The sequence below is a fragment of the Marmota monax genome, unplaced genomic scaffold (genome assembly GCF_021218885.2).
Source record: "Marmota monax isolate L192 unplaced genomic scaffold, Marmota_monax_Labrador192_F-V1.1 WCK01_AAM20220418_F8-fsc00315, whole genome shotgun sequence".
Taxonomy (NCBI): Eukaryota; Metazoa; Chordata; class Mammalia; order Rodentia; family Sciuridae; genus Marmota; species Marmota monax.
In genome coordinates, this window is record NW_026692798.1 from 179,790 (window position 1) to 196,995 (window position 17,206).

The 17,206-nt window shown below is 31.7% G+C and overlaps 1 protein-coding gene across 1 annotated transcript in view; it reads right to left on the reverse strand.

The window, feature by feature from the left end:
* Positions 1 to 17,206, reverse strand: part of LOC124095079 (ovostatin-like) — a 70,780-nt gene that overhangs the window by 35,956 nt on the left and 17,618 nt on the right. The window contains exons 5-10 of the mRNA XM_058580497.1: positions 13,941 to 13,961; positions 13,182 to 13,350; positions 12,505 to 12,589; positions 10,245 to 10,359; positions 7,755 to 7,869; positions 5,943 to 6,052 (exon numbers count right to left, since the gene is read on the reverse strand). Of these exons, the coding sequence (XP_058436480.1) occupies positions 5,943 to 6,052; positions 7,755 to 7,869; positions 10,245 to 10,359; positions 12,505 to 12,589; positions 13,182 to 13,350; positions 13,941 to 13,961 (615 nt within the window). The remainder of the gene's footprint in view (positions 1 to 5,942; positions 6,053 to 7,754; positions 7,870 to 10,244; positions 10,360 to 12,504; positions 12,590 to 13,181; positions 13,351 to 13,940; positions 13,962 to 17,206) is intronic.

Consider the following 17,206-nt stretch of genomic DNA (forward strand, 5'->3'; position numbering starts at 1 on the left):
TCCCTATAGGAAGAGATATCCTGGGGTTCCTGATCATAGGGGGAGATGATGTTATACCTTCAGGAATTAAGAACATTTGAGAAGGAATGGTAAAGACCTGGGCTTTAGTAGCTAGGCTGAGGCTTAGCTTCTAAACACACACACAAACATACACACACACGCCCTTCAGACCCAGATCCTGTGTAGGAGAAAAATAAATAAAATCTCTGAGCTAAGTTTAGAACATGGTTGACAAGTAAATTTTAGGGAATGATTATTAATTTTTAGATAAAATAATATCATTTAGATAATGTGCTCAGAAGTATCTCAAATTCCCCTTTGTTGAGAATTATTATTCTAGAGTTTACAAAACTCTATCATGCTTCATTTGTTAGCTAACATATTTTGCCCTCTAGTAGCTATTTCACAATGTTTGGAGACATTTTGAGCTGCAGCAAATGGGGAGGGGACCTGTGCTACTGACGTTTAACAAGAAGTCAGAGATCTTGCTAGACATCTGCCATACACAGGATGCAATCCACAGCAAAGTATTATTTGATCAAAAATTTAAATAGTGCCAAGACTATGAGACAGTGGCTAGAGAAATAATGTATCTAAGCAATTATTGGCAATGGCTGCCAACAACACAATAAGAAAGTCTGTTCTATGAAAAATATATGATGATATCTATGAAGTTTTCTTGACTTCCTCCACAAAAATGAACTCCAATATGGTAAAGCACCTAAATCTAACTACCAGAGTACAGGAAATGTAAGAGACAGAGAAAAGTGTTAAATGATAACTGGCAGATGCAATCAGAAAAATCCAGCCTCTAGAAAAATCTGCAGGAAAAATTACAGTTTCCTAATAAACATATTTCAAGAAAACAAAAGAAAAAAGAAAGAGGATCCTTTTAATTTTAAATAGAACTAAGAGACACATTAACCAATAGAATCTATGGATCTTATTTCTATCCTGTTATGCTTAGATACATTATTTCTCTGTTACAATAACTTTAAAATATACTTAAAAATTCTAGTTAGAGAGTTTAAAACTTGATTTTTCAGGAAGTACTATTCTGTTTTTGGATGGAATAATGGAATTGAGGTAATAGGTTTAAAAAACCCATTTATTTTAGAAAAAAATAATAAAGTGTTTAAAGAAGGACTGATACATCTATAATAATCTAAAAGGGAAGCTTAATTTGATAGCTGAATGTAGAAAATAAGTTTGGCATAAGTTTATAAATGTTTTACTTGAGTGATAGTACATGGTGGTTTATATACTTTTTCTATAATATTTTAAATATTTGAAATATTTTTAACAAAAGTCGCCTGTCGTTTTTTAACAAAATGTTATCAGATTCATAAAAAGCAGAATACATTTTAATACCCAAATGCAAAATAGTCTAATATCTAGAATAAGCAAGGTATCCTTAAATATGATAAACCAATAGAAACAGGCAGTTCTCAAAAGAGAAGGTTCAAATCACTAATAGGTAATGAGGGGATGGTGAAGCAAATGAGTAAAATGATAAATGCAAACTCAAGCAATAATGACAAATCACTTTAAAGCCCAATGGATTATCAAGATAATTGATTAATTGGATGATGCTAAATGTTGAGATGTGATGATGCAGTGCTATTGGAGCTGCTGGAATGTGAGACCTCTGAGTCTCTTCTGGGGACTTTGTAACTATTATTGTGAGCAATTTGGCAATAGCTAGTCAAACTTTACATGTATCTGATGGTGACCCAGCAATTCCACTGCAGAGGATATATTTTAGAGAAAGGTCTACACATAGAATTTTAAGAATATAAGTAAGTATATTAGAGTAAATAATTAAGATTGGAGTGGGGAGGAACTAAAGATAAAGGAGAAATAATAAACATATAAATAAAATAAGTGATATGTTCTATGTTATCATTTCATGATCTGAGGATTCTAATTAATTGAACCATTTGCATGGGAGCCTAAAATAGAAAATGTGACAGATCCTTGACATATATCTTATGAAAGACAATTCATAACCTCTTATGCCCATAAATTTTTATTATCAGCAGTTTAGGAAATCCAGATAAGAATAATTTAGAAGAATTTTAGGATAAATGTATGTAACTATCTAGAAATATTGTCAAAAAACAAGTTTATGCATTAAGCAGATGTGGTTATGAATTAAAATAGTCTAATGTGAAATAATAGGCAGTAAAATTGGAAATTAAAAAATTAAGATTTCAAAAACACTTAAATTTTAGGATAAAAATAGAAATAGAAATTTAAATGTATTAAATACTTAAGAAATAAGAAAAAAAAACTTACAAGGAGAAATTTTAAGAACTGAGTAGAAGACAAGGTTAAAAAAAAGAGAGGTGGTTGAAAAAAAACTCTATGGGAATAGAAAACAAAAATAACATGGTAGAAGTAAATATACCTCTACCAGCATTAATGAAGAAATGGGTTAAACCTATTAATAAGGAAAATTTTTATATTGTATTTGAAAATTCATCTAGATACTCTTCATCATCAACATACATAAAAATATACAGAAGGTTAAAAACAGAGGAATTAAAAGTGATACTCAAAAACTTATTTTTAAAATATTAAAGCAGAATGGGAGAAGTGAAATGTACCAATAGGGATAAAAGGCTACATACATGATACAAAAAAATTTCAACACTGTCTCTGTGTGTATATGTATCAAACATTGGCAGAAATGACAAAAAAAGTTAACAAATCCACAATTATTGCAGAAATATTTAATTCAAACTCCAAAAATGTCCAACCAATAATTAAAAATTATGCAGAATATTTAACCTTCTCCAAATACCATCTGTCCTTGCTCAAGAAGCTACTAGAGGGCTTGATCCATTGAACTAATGTGGAAACCAAGGAAATGGAATTTAAAAAACAGGACATTTGAAGCTGGAAAAAGCAAAGGGAAGTATCAAGATATCAGGGGAATTATCTTTGAGAATGACAATTACTTTTGAGAAACACAGAGAGCAATTCAGATGGATCAAGAATGATAGATGTAACGTGTATTTTGACAATATAATTAAAACTTTGGGAATAATTTTAGAACTTTTTGAACATTAGTAGTGACATGTACATAATAATAGCAAAGGAGAACCCAATATTGCACAAATGAGATTTAATCCTAGAATCCTAAATTGGTTATCCTGTGAAAAATAGATGCACATACTAACAGAATGTAACAATTGAATGTCTACTTAGAAATATGTAATTCATTGGGGCACAGAGTGTAGAAGTGATGGGGCAGGTGTAAAAGGTTTGCTCTTCATCCTTTGTTTTGCAAAGTGACAGTTAATATTATTAATATTAATGAAGATTAATATTTGTGGGAATCTCTGAAAGAGTTAAAATAGTTGTTCCTAGAGAACTGCTCAGGACATAAAGCTCTTAAAGGGGAAGTGCTATCTGTTCTTTATAGTTTTATCAATATTATTTTTTTTTCTTTTTAATATGTATGGTGCCTGTGCTAAAAGAAAAATTACTTTTCTTTCTTTTCTGTTTTTTTCCCTTTATTTTTGAGGTACCGGGGATGGAACCCAGAGCCTCATGCATGCCAGGCAAGTGCTCTATCACTGAGTTATATTCCCAGACCTTTTTATTTTTTATTTTAAGATAGGGTCTAAGTTGCCCATGCTGGTGTTGAACTTGTGATCCTCCTGTCTCACCTCTTTAGTATCTGAAATTTCAGGTGTGCATCACACACCCAGAAAAATTTACTTATTTTTTTAATGTATAATCACAAACACACATATTAGACCAAAAAAAAATTAAAACCCTAAGTCATTCTTAGGTGAAAGAGAAAGTGAAAATAAATGCTGTAAAGTCATGAAAAATAATTATAACTAAACTTAAAGTGACTTAGGTAATAATTTTTATGTAACATGTATTTTACCACAATTTCAAAACTAAAAATAGCACAGAAAAACACCTATGAAAAGTAAAGTAGTACTTAGAAATGTAAACATTTGAAAACATGAAAGTTTAACCTTAGTAATCATAGCAAGAAGTTAGGAATAAAATCCAAAGAAGAAAGGTTATAATAAAATTGAATGATAGTAAAATGTTATTTAAAATAAAATAAAAATAAAGATAAATAAGAAAGCCAACAACTAGTGGAGGAAAAAACCCACAAGACTAGGAATAGAAAATGAAAAATAAATTGTGGTAGACTTATTTCTTCAAATCATAAGTGAATATTAGAAATATTAATATAAATAATTTCAAAGCCTAAATTTAATGGGAAATACATACATACATACACACACACACACACACACAATAACAAAATTACTTAAGAGAAAGAGAACATCTAAAATCAAAACTGTACTGAGAGCTCTCATTAAACTTAAACAAGGAGATTCTTTGACTTGAGAATTTATTTTACAAAATTCTTGTGTTTAGAAGCCTGGAAGTTAAATTTTTTTTTTAAAGAGAGAGAGAGAGAGAGAGAGAGAGAGAGAGAGAGAGAGAGAGAGAGAGAATTTTTTTTTTAATATTTATTTTTAGTTTTCGACGGATACAACATCTTTGAGGATCTAACCCGGGCCACACGCATGCCAGGTGAGCACGATACTGCTTGAGCCACATCCCCAGCCCGGAAGATTAGATTTTTAAAAATGGATTCCTCAAAATGCATAACGTGACAAAAAGTCTGCTATTATATTTGATCTTCAATTTGGAGATTTAAGCCAATTAAAAAAAAACAAACTATTAAACAATACTCCAGAAACTTAAGTATACAAAAGATGCTAAAAATATATCATTTTCTCACAAAATGTTCTTTTAATAGAATATGCTTTTAAATGGAACTGAAAAGATGTAAGAGACGAAGAGGAACCCAGGAAATCATTTGAGTTTGATGACAATGTTTGAGGGAAACTCACCAGTCCAGAGAAAATTATTTCATATTTGGAAAATAATTTTATTCCTTGAAGGTATAATAAACCTCAACTTTACATATTAAGTAACAGAACATGGAAACATTTCAAACAAAAATGCATTGAGATAAAGGGGAGAAAAATTGTTAGCATATACTCAATGGCTGCTTAGTAAATGAAATTATCATATATTAAATTATCTATTTGCCAAAGCCAAACTTTAATCTAAATTTATTCATAAAATGGCTGTTACTGACATTTGTTTCCCAAGCCCTCTGGATGATTCTGACACAGGATCAAGTTTGAGAAAAACTTCTCTGTAAGATCTAGTCCAGTAACTCACTTTTGCAATACTTTATTAGTGTTCTTGTATCAACTTAAATATCACTTCCTTAGAGAAACTTTCTATGACTATTTAGTCCAGAGTTTAGCAAATTTTCTATAAAGGATCATATAATAAATATGGTAAACTTTATGGGGCCAAATATTGTTTCTTTCTCACGTCCTTTGGTTGTTTTTATAATCTTTAAAAAATGATAAACCACTCCAAATCACTGGCTATAGAAAGGTAGGACTCTGTTGGCTTTTGCCTGAGGAGTATGGTTTGCTAATTCCCTAATGTAGAACAGTTACTAAATGGTCAGTATTTCACTGACAGAGCACCCATGACTATAGTTCATTCATTGTTTATAAAATTATTTGTTTAATGTCTATTTTCTGTGAGCTATAAAACCCTCAAGGGCAAATAGTAGTGCTTTTATTTTTTTAATCCTAATTCTGATGCAGAATAAACAATTTATCTTTCAATCATGGACACTTGTGTGTGAAATGGGACAGTGTTAACAGTTACCACTTCATAAAAGGCATAAACCAAGATGTGTCTCTGAAAACTAATAGAATAAATCATCCTACAGTGCTTAACACAGAGTTTCTAATATTGTAATTTCTCAGAAAAGAGCTATTGGGTAGATGAATGAATGAATGAACAAATAAGTGAAAGATAGATGAGGGAATAAATGAATGAGAAAGTAAAGAAGTTATCACTTTTCTTACCTGGCCCAAATAAGGGAGTCCCTGTTTGTAGATTGTCTCCATATTTTCAAATCTAATCTTCACCATTGATGAGTCTATGTTTATATACATGAATTTTGTAAGCTGAATACCTGCAGTAAATTAAGTATTATTAGGAAAATATCCTCAAAATATAGCCAAACCGAACTATAGAAAAAAATCTCAAAATGTCCTATTCTTTATAATAGTTCACTTTTTCTATGCAGTTTTAATACATGTTATTTTTTTCAGAAGTTTTGTAAAGTAAATTAATAAAGATGGGAAAAATCAAAAAAGCTTATCATTCTTGACCAGTACTCTTGGTCTTTATACACTGTTCAATTCATTTATTAGTCTTTCATGATGGATTAACGTCACTGATTTCTGATTATTCTTTTTTCTTTTGGGGGGTACTGGGGATTGAACTCAGGGGCACTCGACAACTGAGCCACATCCCCAGCCCTATTTTGTATTTTATTTATGGACAGGGTTTCACTGAGTTGCTTAGTACCTCACTTTTGCTGAGGATGGCTTTGAATTCTGGATCCTCCCGCCTTAGCCTCTCAAGCCTTTGCGATTATAGACTTGTGCCACTATGCCCAGTTGTTTTCTTATTATTCATCAGTAATGGTTTGAAACTTTTATTTCACAATCTTCCTGCTTAAAACATACATTTTAATCTATTCATAGTAAGAAAGGTAATATATGTATATTATTAGAAATTTAAAAAATTTAAGAAGATAATGCAAATTTTTAAACATGCCAAAGAAAACAAAATTTAACAAGTTAGACTATTTTCTGCAAGTTTTTTTATCCTTTAAATTATCATTTATAATAATGCAGTTGGGATTATAAATGTGTGTAAATACATATGTGTATCTGCATTGTAAAAAATATGTAGTTTGACATTATGTTTTTAAACATTATTTTGAGGTTTTGATACTTTTCTAAAAACCTAGTTCTTTTAATGACTGTATAACATTGCAGCCATAAATGTATGTTATCATTTAGTTAGCTACCTTTCATTATTTATTTTGTTTAATGTGACAAATATATTTAATTATCCATTAAATTTTTATTTATTACTTGAATTTCCTGTGACAGATGTGTCACAGGACATGGATTTCCTGTGACATGGATGTGACAGATATCTCTAAAACTTTGAATATGGATTGAAGCATATTAGTATTTAAGATATCATGGACAGAAATTTTTACTGAAATATCACATAGGTGAATTAAAGAAAGTCTATTTTAACAGAAAGGAAATGGTCAGAACAGGACCATTTCAAGAAAAAGAATTTAATGAAGAGAGAGAAATATACTGCATCAGAGAGATAAAAAATTAGTCATTAGAAATATATTCCTGGTTGTGGGTTAAAGATATTTCATTGAATTTCTTTTCAGAAGTTTGGTGATATTCTCAAAAAACTATATTCTACTTCCCTTGTTTCGATTCTATGCTCCCCCCAAAATTTTGCAATCAACCACTATATTTCTCAGTTACATATTGCAATGATTAAGGAAAGGGAATATACCAATATTCAAAACATATCTTCCCTTTATATGCTAATACACTAGCATTCTGAATTCTACTTTAGTCTCATTTGAAAGTAATATTTATCCATCCATCAATAGGTGTCTAAAACCTTATGGTTAAAATAAGAAACAGAGTTTGGATCTAAAAAAATGGTAACATATCCTATGCAAAAAATGACTATATTATCATATTAACATTGTGAAATTAACCTTAGTAGATAATAGTTCAAATAGGAAAATGTTATCCACTGGGGTCTTACTATTTAAGGAGCATTACCTGTTCCACTTTCTGTGACAAGAACGTATACTTTAAAGTAACTCTGATATCCTTCCCGATTTAACTCAAAAGCATCTGTGTTAATAAGCTGGGAGACACAGCCATCTTTCCCCATCTGAAACATTAATGAATGTAATAATAAAAGATAAGTCAAATTTTAAAGACTATAAGAAATACCAGTTTTGGAAAAAAAAATATGTAACCTACAGGAAGCAACGTTAAGAGAAATGTTTTACTCAAATTTGAACTTTATAAAATAATTCATTGTGTTTATTTGCTTCAAAATTTCAGTTCATGTATTTAACTCTGACTTCATTTGAATTGTTAACAAATATCAACTCTCACAATTCTGAGTTAAAGAGAATATGAGTTAAACAGAACACTCCTGGCGGTATTACTTTGTTAATCTATAAGCTAACACATCTAAATCTGATCACATTTACTCAGATGTGATATTGCGATTTTGTTAATTTCAACCATATTCCTTTTCAGTTTTGAAACTGTGTTTTATGTTTTGTAGTTACTATGCCTTGAATATTTATTGAATTAAAATTTATATGGCAGTTAAGGACATAGGCTTTTGAGTCAAACACTGGGATTTTAATATTGGTTCTATCACTTACTACTTGGTATAAAGCAAGATGTTAAAGCCATATTGCTGTAAAGTGGTTAGCATAGTGCCTGGTACTTAGTGAACATTTAGTAAATGGTAGGTATTATTCTTATTAGATTCTTTGAATTTGTCTCAATGTCTATCTGGTCAACTTAGAATGCCTCATTGGGGACTTTTTAAAATGTCATAATTAGGAAATGGTTAAACAGAAAGAATTGAAAATACTTAAAAGATATTTAGGTTGGTGATGAAATGTGTTCATAGATTAGTAGATTATTGCAGGACAACTGAGCTGCTGTTGTACTCCTTCATCTTGAAATCAGGAAACTGGGTCCTTGAGTGGCAGGTTAAAATCCTATGCCATTTTATACTCAGCATATGTGAGGCCCTGTGTTGGACCCATAGCACCACCAAAACAAGAGAAATAATACCAAACCAGAATCATATGCTGCTTCTCAGGGCCCTTGAAACTCTATGAAATCCTCAAGACAGTTCCACAATCTTAAAGGTCCAGGTAAATTTCATTAGAGTTAAAGGTTAGCAGTCAGGTAAATCATTTAGGCTACACTCCTGCTGTATTTTAAATTTAAAGATCTCTCAAATCTTTTGAAGGGAATCTACATAACATAAGCTTCTTTGTAATTCATTTTGGGATCTATCCACCCTCATGTTCTTGGCTTATATTGGTTCATTCTTATTCCTGAGTGTGCATCTAATAAATATAATGACCACTTCATAAAAAGCAAGCCCCATGAGGACAGGACCAGGTCTGTGTGGTTTAACACTGGAGCTTCTAAACACAATAATATTTATATATTAAAGGAACTCAATGTTGAATAAATAAATGGAGAAAATTCTGTAGCCTCTGAAATGCCTAAGGATATAGCAATGCTACTAATATATACATTTGACATCATGCAATATACTTAAGCTTCTCCCTACTTTAATCCATTCATCTGCAGATGAGTGATAATAACAGTACTATACATATACAGTTCTTTTAATAGTTAAATGTATATGAACTACTTAATCCTAGCATTTGACACAACCATAATATGTTGGCTATTATAATTATTACTGTTTTTATTGTTTATTGTTCAAATTCAACTTTTAAACTTAAGAACCAGAGGATTCACAATTATTTTTAATAAAAATTCTTCTCTATAAATAATAGAAATATATAACGTGTGTGTATGTATAGTACATGTGTGTGGGTGTGCTGCTATTTGTGATACAGAGATGTAAGTAGCAGTTGTGTATTAACAAGTCAAACTCTGGCATAATTATAATTGAAATCCTTGCCATATCCTAGCTTTGTTGGTTCAATTTTCTGATGCTGGTTCTCAAGGTTTACTTGAATCTTTTCAGGAAATTCCTCCCCTTAGGAGTTTGGAAAAGTTAATTCCTCTTGTTAGCAGATAAGAATTTCGCCTGTTATATGTACCATCTGGAAATTCTGTAAACACCCAACTCCAATGAGAAAAGATTGAGAAAAAAAATCACCCATCTAATAATCTTGAAAACACATGAACATCTTCATATCTCCCTGACTATATCTAGAAAGTATAAAGTGAAAGATATATCCCATGTAGTACATTGTTAGAGTATAGATTTTGATATGGAACCAAATTCATTTTTAATTAATAGAAATTTACTCCAGAGCTTTCCAGTAATACAACCTGTGTTTTGTCATTTAATAGAACATGAGAAGTTAGCAAGAAAAAACAATAGAAATTTTAAAAATGGAAATAGGTATATAGAAGAGAAGTATAATTTTTAATTCTAAAGAGAGAAACAAGAAGAAAGGAAGGTAAATGGAAGCTGAGGTCATAAGGTTAATGCACAGTTATTTATGATTTTGCAGATGTGCCTCTTACCTGAAGAGTAAAATTTTTACAGAGTGAATTGAGAGGTCCACAAGTACCATAAAAAGTAGATGCCCTGCATACACTAAGGTGAACTTTCCCCTCCACCGGTTTGCCATAGGTGTATCTAATAAAATGATATAACAAGAATACAACCATAAAAGTCAATGGTATAATTAGTTTGCATAGAATTGTTTGAAAGATTTATAGTGCCTAAAACCACCACTGCCACAACAAGTTATCTTACATTTTATTTTCTGGAGTAAAACTAAACAATGGTATTGACTAAAACTAAACTGATGACTTTGGGCCAACATATATTTTAATTAAAATGGTCAAACTAGACAACATGTAGAACTAATTTATGTAAGTCACTAAAATACAGTATAAATGAAAAAAATAATAATAAGGGAAAGGTATACAAGATCATTGATTGTTTCATTTCTTAGGATAGTACTTTACTTCTTTTAGCTTTTTTGTGTTTCCAAAATATTGTATATGAGCATTTATTATTCTTATGGACTAAACTTTTAAAACAAATTATATTTGTTTTTATTTATATCTAAGTACACAAATAAATTATCATTATTAAAAATTCAAGTAATAGGTTTAAAAGAACAAAATTGTCTATAAGAAATAATGGTAGATCCTCTGGACTACATTTTATAATTCCTCAATTTCATTTTCCAAGTCACTAATTCTCCCTTCAGCACCATCCATTCTTTCAGTCAGTATATATACATACATATTATATGTTCTTACTGTATCAATCAATATGCTTAATTTTAAAGGTACACTATTGACTCAGTCATATTTATTTCTAAGCTTTTATTATGGATGATCTTCAATTATTTTTCCAGGTATAAATTGCTCAATTTTTTAGCTTAATGCTAGGATTTAAAATTGTTAGAATCTTCAACTACTTACTCATTTATACTTATGTTTTATGCTTTCCAGTTGGCTTTTCCCAGAGAGCCTTATCACACTTAATTGCAATGTTTCTCCAGCAAAAATGACACAGACAAGAATCACAGGACATCTGGGCTCTTAGGATTTCCATTTCTCACAGGTACTTGCCTGGTACTTGTCTGCCTCTATAATCCAAGTACAGTGAAACTTTCCTGACCTTTATTTCTCCTCCCACTCTGGAGGTTACACTCAAGATAGCCACATCCCTTCTTTACCATCCTAAATTTCCAATGTAGGGTGAACACAAGCAGAAACTCTGTTTATAATTAGAAATTACAGGCTATAAAATAAATTGATATTTGCATTCTTGCTGTCTTTGCTAGTTATGAAATTTCTGCCAACTGTTTATTTAGTGGCAAAGGGAGGGAGAAAATTACTTGAACTGTCTGGCTATTACCACTGCCATATACTAACTGAGCATCTTGTTATGTGCCCTCCAAGTCCTTGTCTGCCCTTGATATTCTCCACACATTGTACCAGGATTGCCCAGGAGCAATTTGAGATCTTATGGCAGTTTTCTTTATGATACATTTTGACCTATGCTTTTCTTCTCTAATCATGTAATATAAGAAGAACTTTCATCAAGAAGTCAGAGTAAACACATGATAATACCAGCAGAGCTCTCTTGAAATGGGAATTCCATATATCAACCACATAATCACTGCAGATTTTATGGTATTTTTAAAAAAAAAATACTGGGGTGCAACCATTATGTGAAGCTTTCCCCTCCCTCTTAAATCATGCCAGTATTATCTAAAAGTCATTTATTACTACATTGTGTTTGGTGCAATATTAGGATGTGTAAAGTATGCTTGAATATACATTAATGTGGGAGTACATTAATGTGTTGCATTTTGGATTTTTCATTCATCATAATGTTTCATCAAGTAACTTCCTAGTTCTTATGACATTGTACATTCACACTATCCAAATCAGCATCAACTGGTTACATGTAATGTGGCTAGTGCAACTGAGGGATTGGAATGTTTAATTTTATTTAATTTTGGAATATAATTACCCACAAAGGGGCACTCAGTAGATACTGCATTGGATGGTATAAAACAATGTGTTATGTTGTAAGACAATAATCAGTAGTCAAACTGTTACTTAACATGTGTCATATTCCAATAATTATTGATGTAATTATATTTAACATTATTTGAAGTAAAATCAGCAAGGTAATTTTATATTGTCCTTTTCCTTTGTCTTCCATCATTTTTTATTGTGCTTCTTTTTAGCTACCTTCTGTACTCTATTCTATTTCCATTAATACATCATTTTATTGTGTACAATTTGTACTTACAAGGCACAGACATTAACTTTGAATTCAGAGTCCACAATTAAGATGTTTCCTGGTGCATCCACAGTCATTTGAAATTTGGGTAACACTGTTCGTAAAAAGAAAAAAGGCAACCTTATAAGGCATTATATAAAGGCATTCATATAAAGCAATTTTCCCCTTTTATAATCCATGGTTCTTTGCCAATATTTGTTGTTAATTAAGAGTGTTAGGAAGATGCAGAAGTACATAGGGCTGGACTTTGAAATTGAATAGGAAAATGCGGGTGTGCATTCCAAATCCATAACTTCTGAAATATTGATTTTGGGTAAGTGTTTCTCAATCTCTTCATCTGTAAAATGAGAATAATGATATCATTATGAAATTTTATGATGATTTACTAAAATCCTACAAGCAGCACTCCTCCTTACATAGTTAATGTGAATTCCTTTTTTTTTTTTTATAAAAAGTGCTTCAAAGCATAAATATGGCCAAAAAAGAAAGTGAAACCATCATATTAACTCAGTTCTAGACATCACGAAAGAAAAACAGAATAGACATCCTAGGTCAACAGAAAAATGTGTGACGATTAAGAGGAAAGCTTCAGAGATGCACAATTACTAAGTACAGGCCTTCGGAAAAATGGATAGTTTTACATGTTTTCTTATTAATATATCATATTTTTGTAGCCGCATGTTTACCATATTCTTCCACAGAGAAATAGTGGTATTCTTTGTTTCCAGAGCCCATCTCCACGGTGATCTCATACCATCCTAGGATGGACTCCGGGATTAACAGGAAGGAGAGTGGTAGCACGCCTTTCACAGCCTTTTCATTAACCCACCGTTGTATCTGATTACCCTGTGGGTCCTGAGGAGGAATAACGTATATTGTGTTGCATTTTGGATTTTTCATTCATCATAACGTTTCATCAAGTAACTTCCTAATTCTTAAAATGCTAATCTGCTGATTTAAAACACAAGTTTTAAATGATTCACCATGGAGAAGTGATTGTTGTTTTGAATGGATTCATATCTCTATATATCAGAGCATTTAGTATATTTTTATGTCTGTATTTATTTATTTATTTTTGCAGTACTGGGGATTCAATTATCATATCTCTAGAATTATTATTTTGTTACAGCTGTTTTCTGCATCAAAATTTCAGTTCTTATAGGTGAACTACATTTTGACCCCAGTGCACTTTTAGACACATTCAATAAGTGTTAAATGAATTATACTGGCTTCCTGTCATATTAAAAAATAGATGTGAATTTAAATCAAAGAGAAGGAAAATAACTTATTTCTATTCTCTTGAGGATGGCTACACAAACTAAATAATATCTTACCAATTTAAATAGATAATGTTCCCCGCCAACTGCCTTTTAATACTGAGGTTTGAGGAGATGCTCTAAAACGGAGGTGGAAAATTAACCCTCTTAAACTTGCAGTTACCTTACCTTGAGGGTGATTACTGGATACTGAAATAAAAATAAAATAATGTTAATATATGAACTCTCAAGATTGATTTTAATCACTGAGTACAGAGATTAATTATAAAACTATTATTGAATAAGTAAGTATACATAAGCAGATAATTTAAGAAAACTCAAGTATTAATTCCTGACTGAAAGTTTGAATGTCTATTATGTATATTGAATCTGTCTCATAGTTTCCAAGAATTTTCATTGACTTCTTGCTTTCACAAATGCACACCTTGCATTCTCAGCAAGCAATCCTGTTCTTAGGTCTTTCCAACATAATAAAAAGACTTCTCTGACCTTATGATTTACTTCCTTATGGACAATCCATGGCCAGTCTTCAATCTAGCAGTGACAATGTTTTACACTGCTGGTTGACTTCTGAAATATTTTGATCATTTAAGTTTTATATTATTTATCTTAAATTTTTAATTTTTCTTTATGCTTTTTTTTCTGTATAAGTTGAGTAAATAATCTTAGGCATTTGTTCTAAATCTGGCCCCGGGGTCTTCTCTCCTTTGCCTTCCTGCATCTGTTTGCACAGCCCCGCAGTTCTCACTAGTGCATACCATTCTCTGCCCCCCTAGACCCACAAAGTCAACCGTTTGCTTTTCATCTCTTAGTGCAATCTCTCAGGACACTAAAACTAAGAAGCCTGTAATTTAGAATCCATGGGACAGATGTGAACAGGCTAAGGGGTAAGTTAAAACAGCTACCTAAGCTTCTTTACTCACCCCTCAAAACAAAGTGCTACTCCCTACAAACTGTAAAACATGATAAATCTAATAAAATGATAAAACATACATGTAGAGAAATACAAACAGGATCCATAGCTTTTGGAATTCTTAGAACTGAAAAATAAAGGAGCAGAATTGGGGTATCTATTTGTATTATAGAATCATAAAATGGGTTTCTTTGATGAAATGTCAGGATGGTGTTGAAGATAACTACTATGTGTTATTAACTCAAACATTAAGGGATACAGATCTTCTCATGAGACTCCTCACAGGAGAGAAATAAATAACTCTTATCCATAGGTGGCATAGGGAGAGGTTGACCACTTGGACCAAATTCTAATAATGAGGGTCAAAGTTAGAGTACTATCTCTTTTTTAAAAACTATTTGTGATGCTTCCAGTGCAGATGATTTTCATTGTGTTTAATATTTAAAATCTTTATTACTTTGTCTAGTTTTTACTAAGGATAGAGTACTTCACAAAACTAGTATGCAAAAATCAAGTAAAAGTATAATATCATTGTTCTAAGATGCTAGTTTTCTCCAAAAACAAAGATTGAAATGGAGTTGAATCTTCTCTAGTAAAAAATTAATCTGCACAACCAGCCCAGGACCAAGACCATCTTCATGTCACCTTCTGAATGAAGGGAAAGAAGACTGGGAAGGAGAAATTAGGTGCATGCTCTATATCTTTGTCCGTTTGATAATTATATCACTACTATGTTTTGGTAATTGTCATCAAAATTACTATGAATTCCTGATCTTGTAGAAGGAACCATATATTGAGTCACTTATTTAAATGGAATATGATACTGAAACAGTGGTTGACCTTAGAAATATTGGTCTGAAAATACACAAAATGTAATCTTCAAATCATTACCATTTTTGGAAAGGCTACATTAATTTTGATCTCGGTACAAAAGTAAATGTTCTTTGCTATGCCATAGAATCTTTCCCAGAAGTGACTGATACAAATGATATTATTTTCTGTGACCAATATTTGAAGAAGAATTATTTGATTCTATTTGATTCGTGTAAATGCAATAATTACTAAATGTGGAAATAAGATGATAATATTTGGTTTTATTGACAATACAAACAAACAATACTGGTAGAAGATCCTAACAAGGGAGACCCTCAGATTTTCAGGGGACCCTGCACTTTCCCATGGTCCTCCTAGTCAAGGCTAGTTATGTTTGACTCAATGATTACAGTAGAAATATTTGCTGCTTTGTTTTAAAGCATCCTTAAAAACAAAATGACTTTCAACCTTGAACCAAGGAGAACAGGGAGCATTTGGTGTCTCCTAGAAGTGATTTAGGATTGAAATTACTAAAAGAATTTTTAGCATTCAAAATAGGTATATGTTCTAGAAGTTAAAAAATAAGAAGCAATTCTACAAGATTACTGTAGCTATAGGAAATGGGGAAAAAAGATGTTCATTAAAAGAGATGATGTCTTAACTATTGAAGGATGAGGATTATTTGGAAGGAGAAAGAAATAGTCAACCTACAGAGAAACCATCTATTTAGCTTCTATAAGCTTAACAAGCTTTGATGTAACTGCTCAGTCGATGAGTCAATGTGGGACACCACAACAGAATGGCTAGTTCTCACGAATCCCTTTCTAAATATCTTACTATCCCTAATTTAACCATTGGATCATCTGTTTTTTAAGGAGTGGCTTAGCTTCACCTCTCCCTGACACCTGTAGCAGATGTAGCCAATGCTCTCTATCAGATCACTTTTTCTGGTTCTTTGCACCCAGCCCCAATTTCCCTGAGCTCTGTTCCTACTAGCAGCATTTAATTTTGAACTTCTTGAGAGCCCTGTCATTGGGCCTCTTGGCAAGTTCCTGGGAGGTTATTTCTACATAGGGGACTCCCCCAACCAACAACTGTCTGGTGCTGAAATATGAAAATATTTCTAAAAATGGAACAAACACTGAATTATAACATGTGTTCTGGAGCTTCCTGCCCATCAGGCTGATGACTTAGCCTGAAACCAGTTGCACACATGCTTGGCTTCTTCCTTCACACTGTCCTGCTTCCCACAACTCCCATATTGAATTCTCTTGAAGCACTTCCTTAATAATTTATTCTTTCATTTTTCTCTGTCTCAGAATCTGATTCTGAGGAAATGACTTAAATTAATGCTTCTCTTGATATAGGGACTAAGATCTTGGGACTATTAAAGCAGACTCACTTAACATTCTTGATAATTTAAAATATGAAGCAACCATAATGCTTTCATTCAGACATTATAAATTCATTCATGCAAGCATTATACAATGTTATTCATGCTGTATAATACTCATTCACTCAATACAGAATTTACCCACTATATAATTTTAAAACCTATGATCTGCCATATTCTTTTCTTCCAGATGCCAAGGATACAATGATTCATTTTCTTTTATGTTTTTAATGCCACTTCCCTTATGGTAATTTTTGTTCTTCCCAACAAACTCAGTTCTAATGTAATCATTTGGGAGGAATCAATGATTTATAT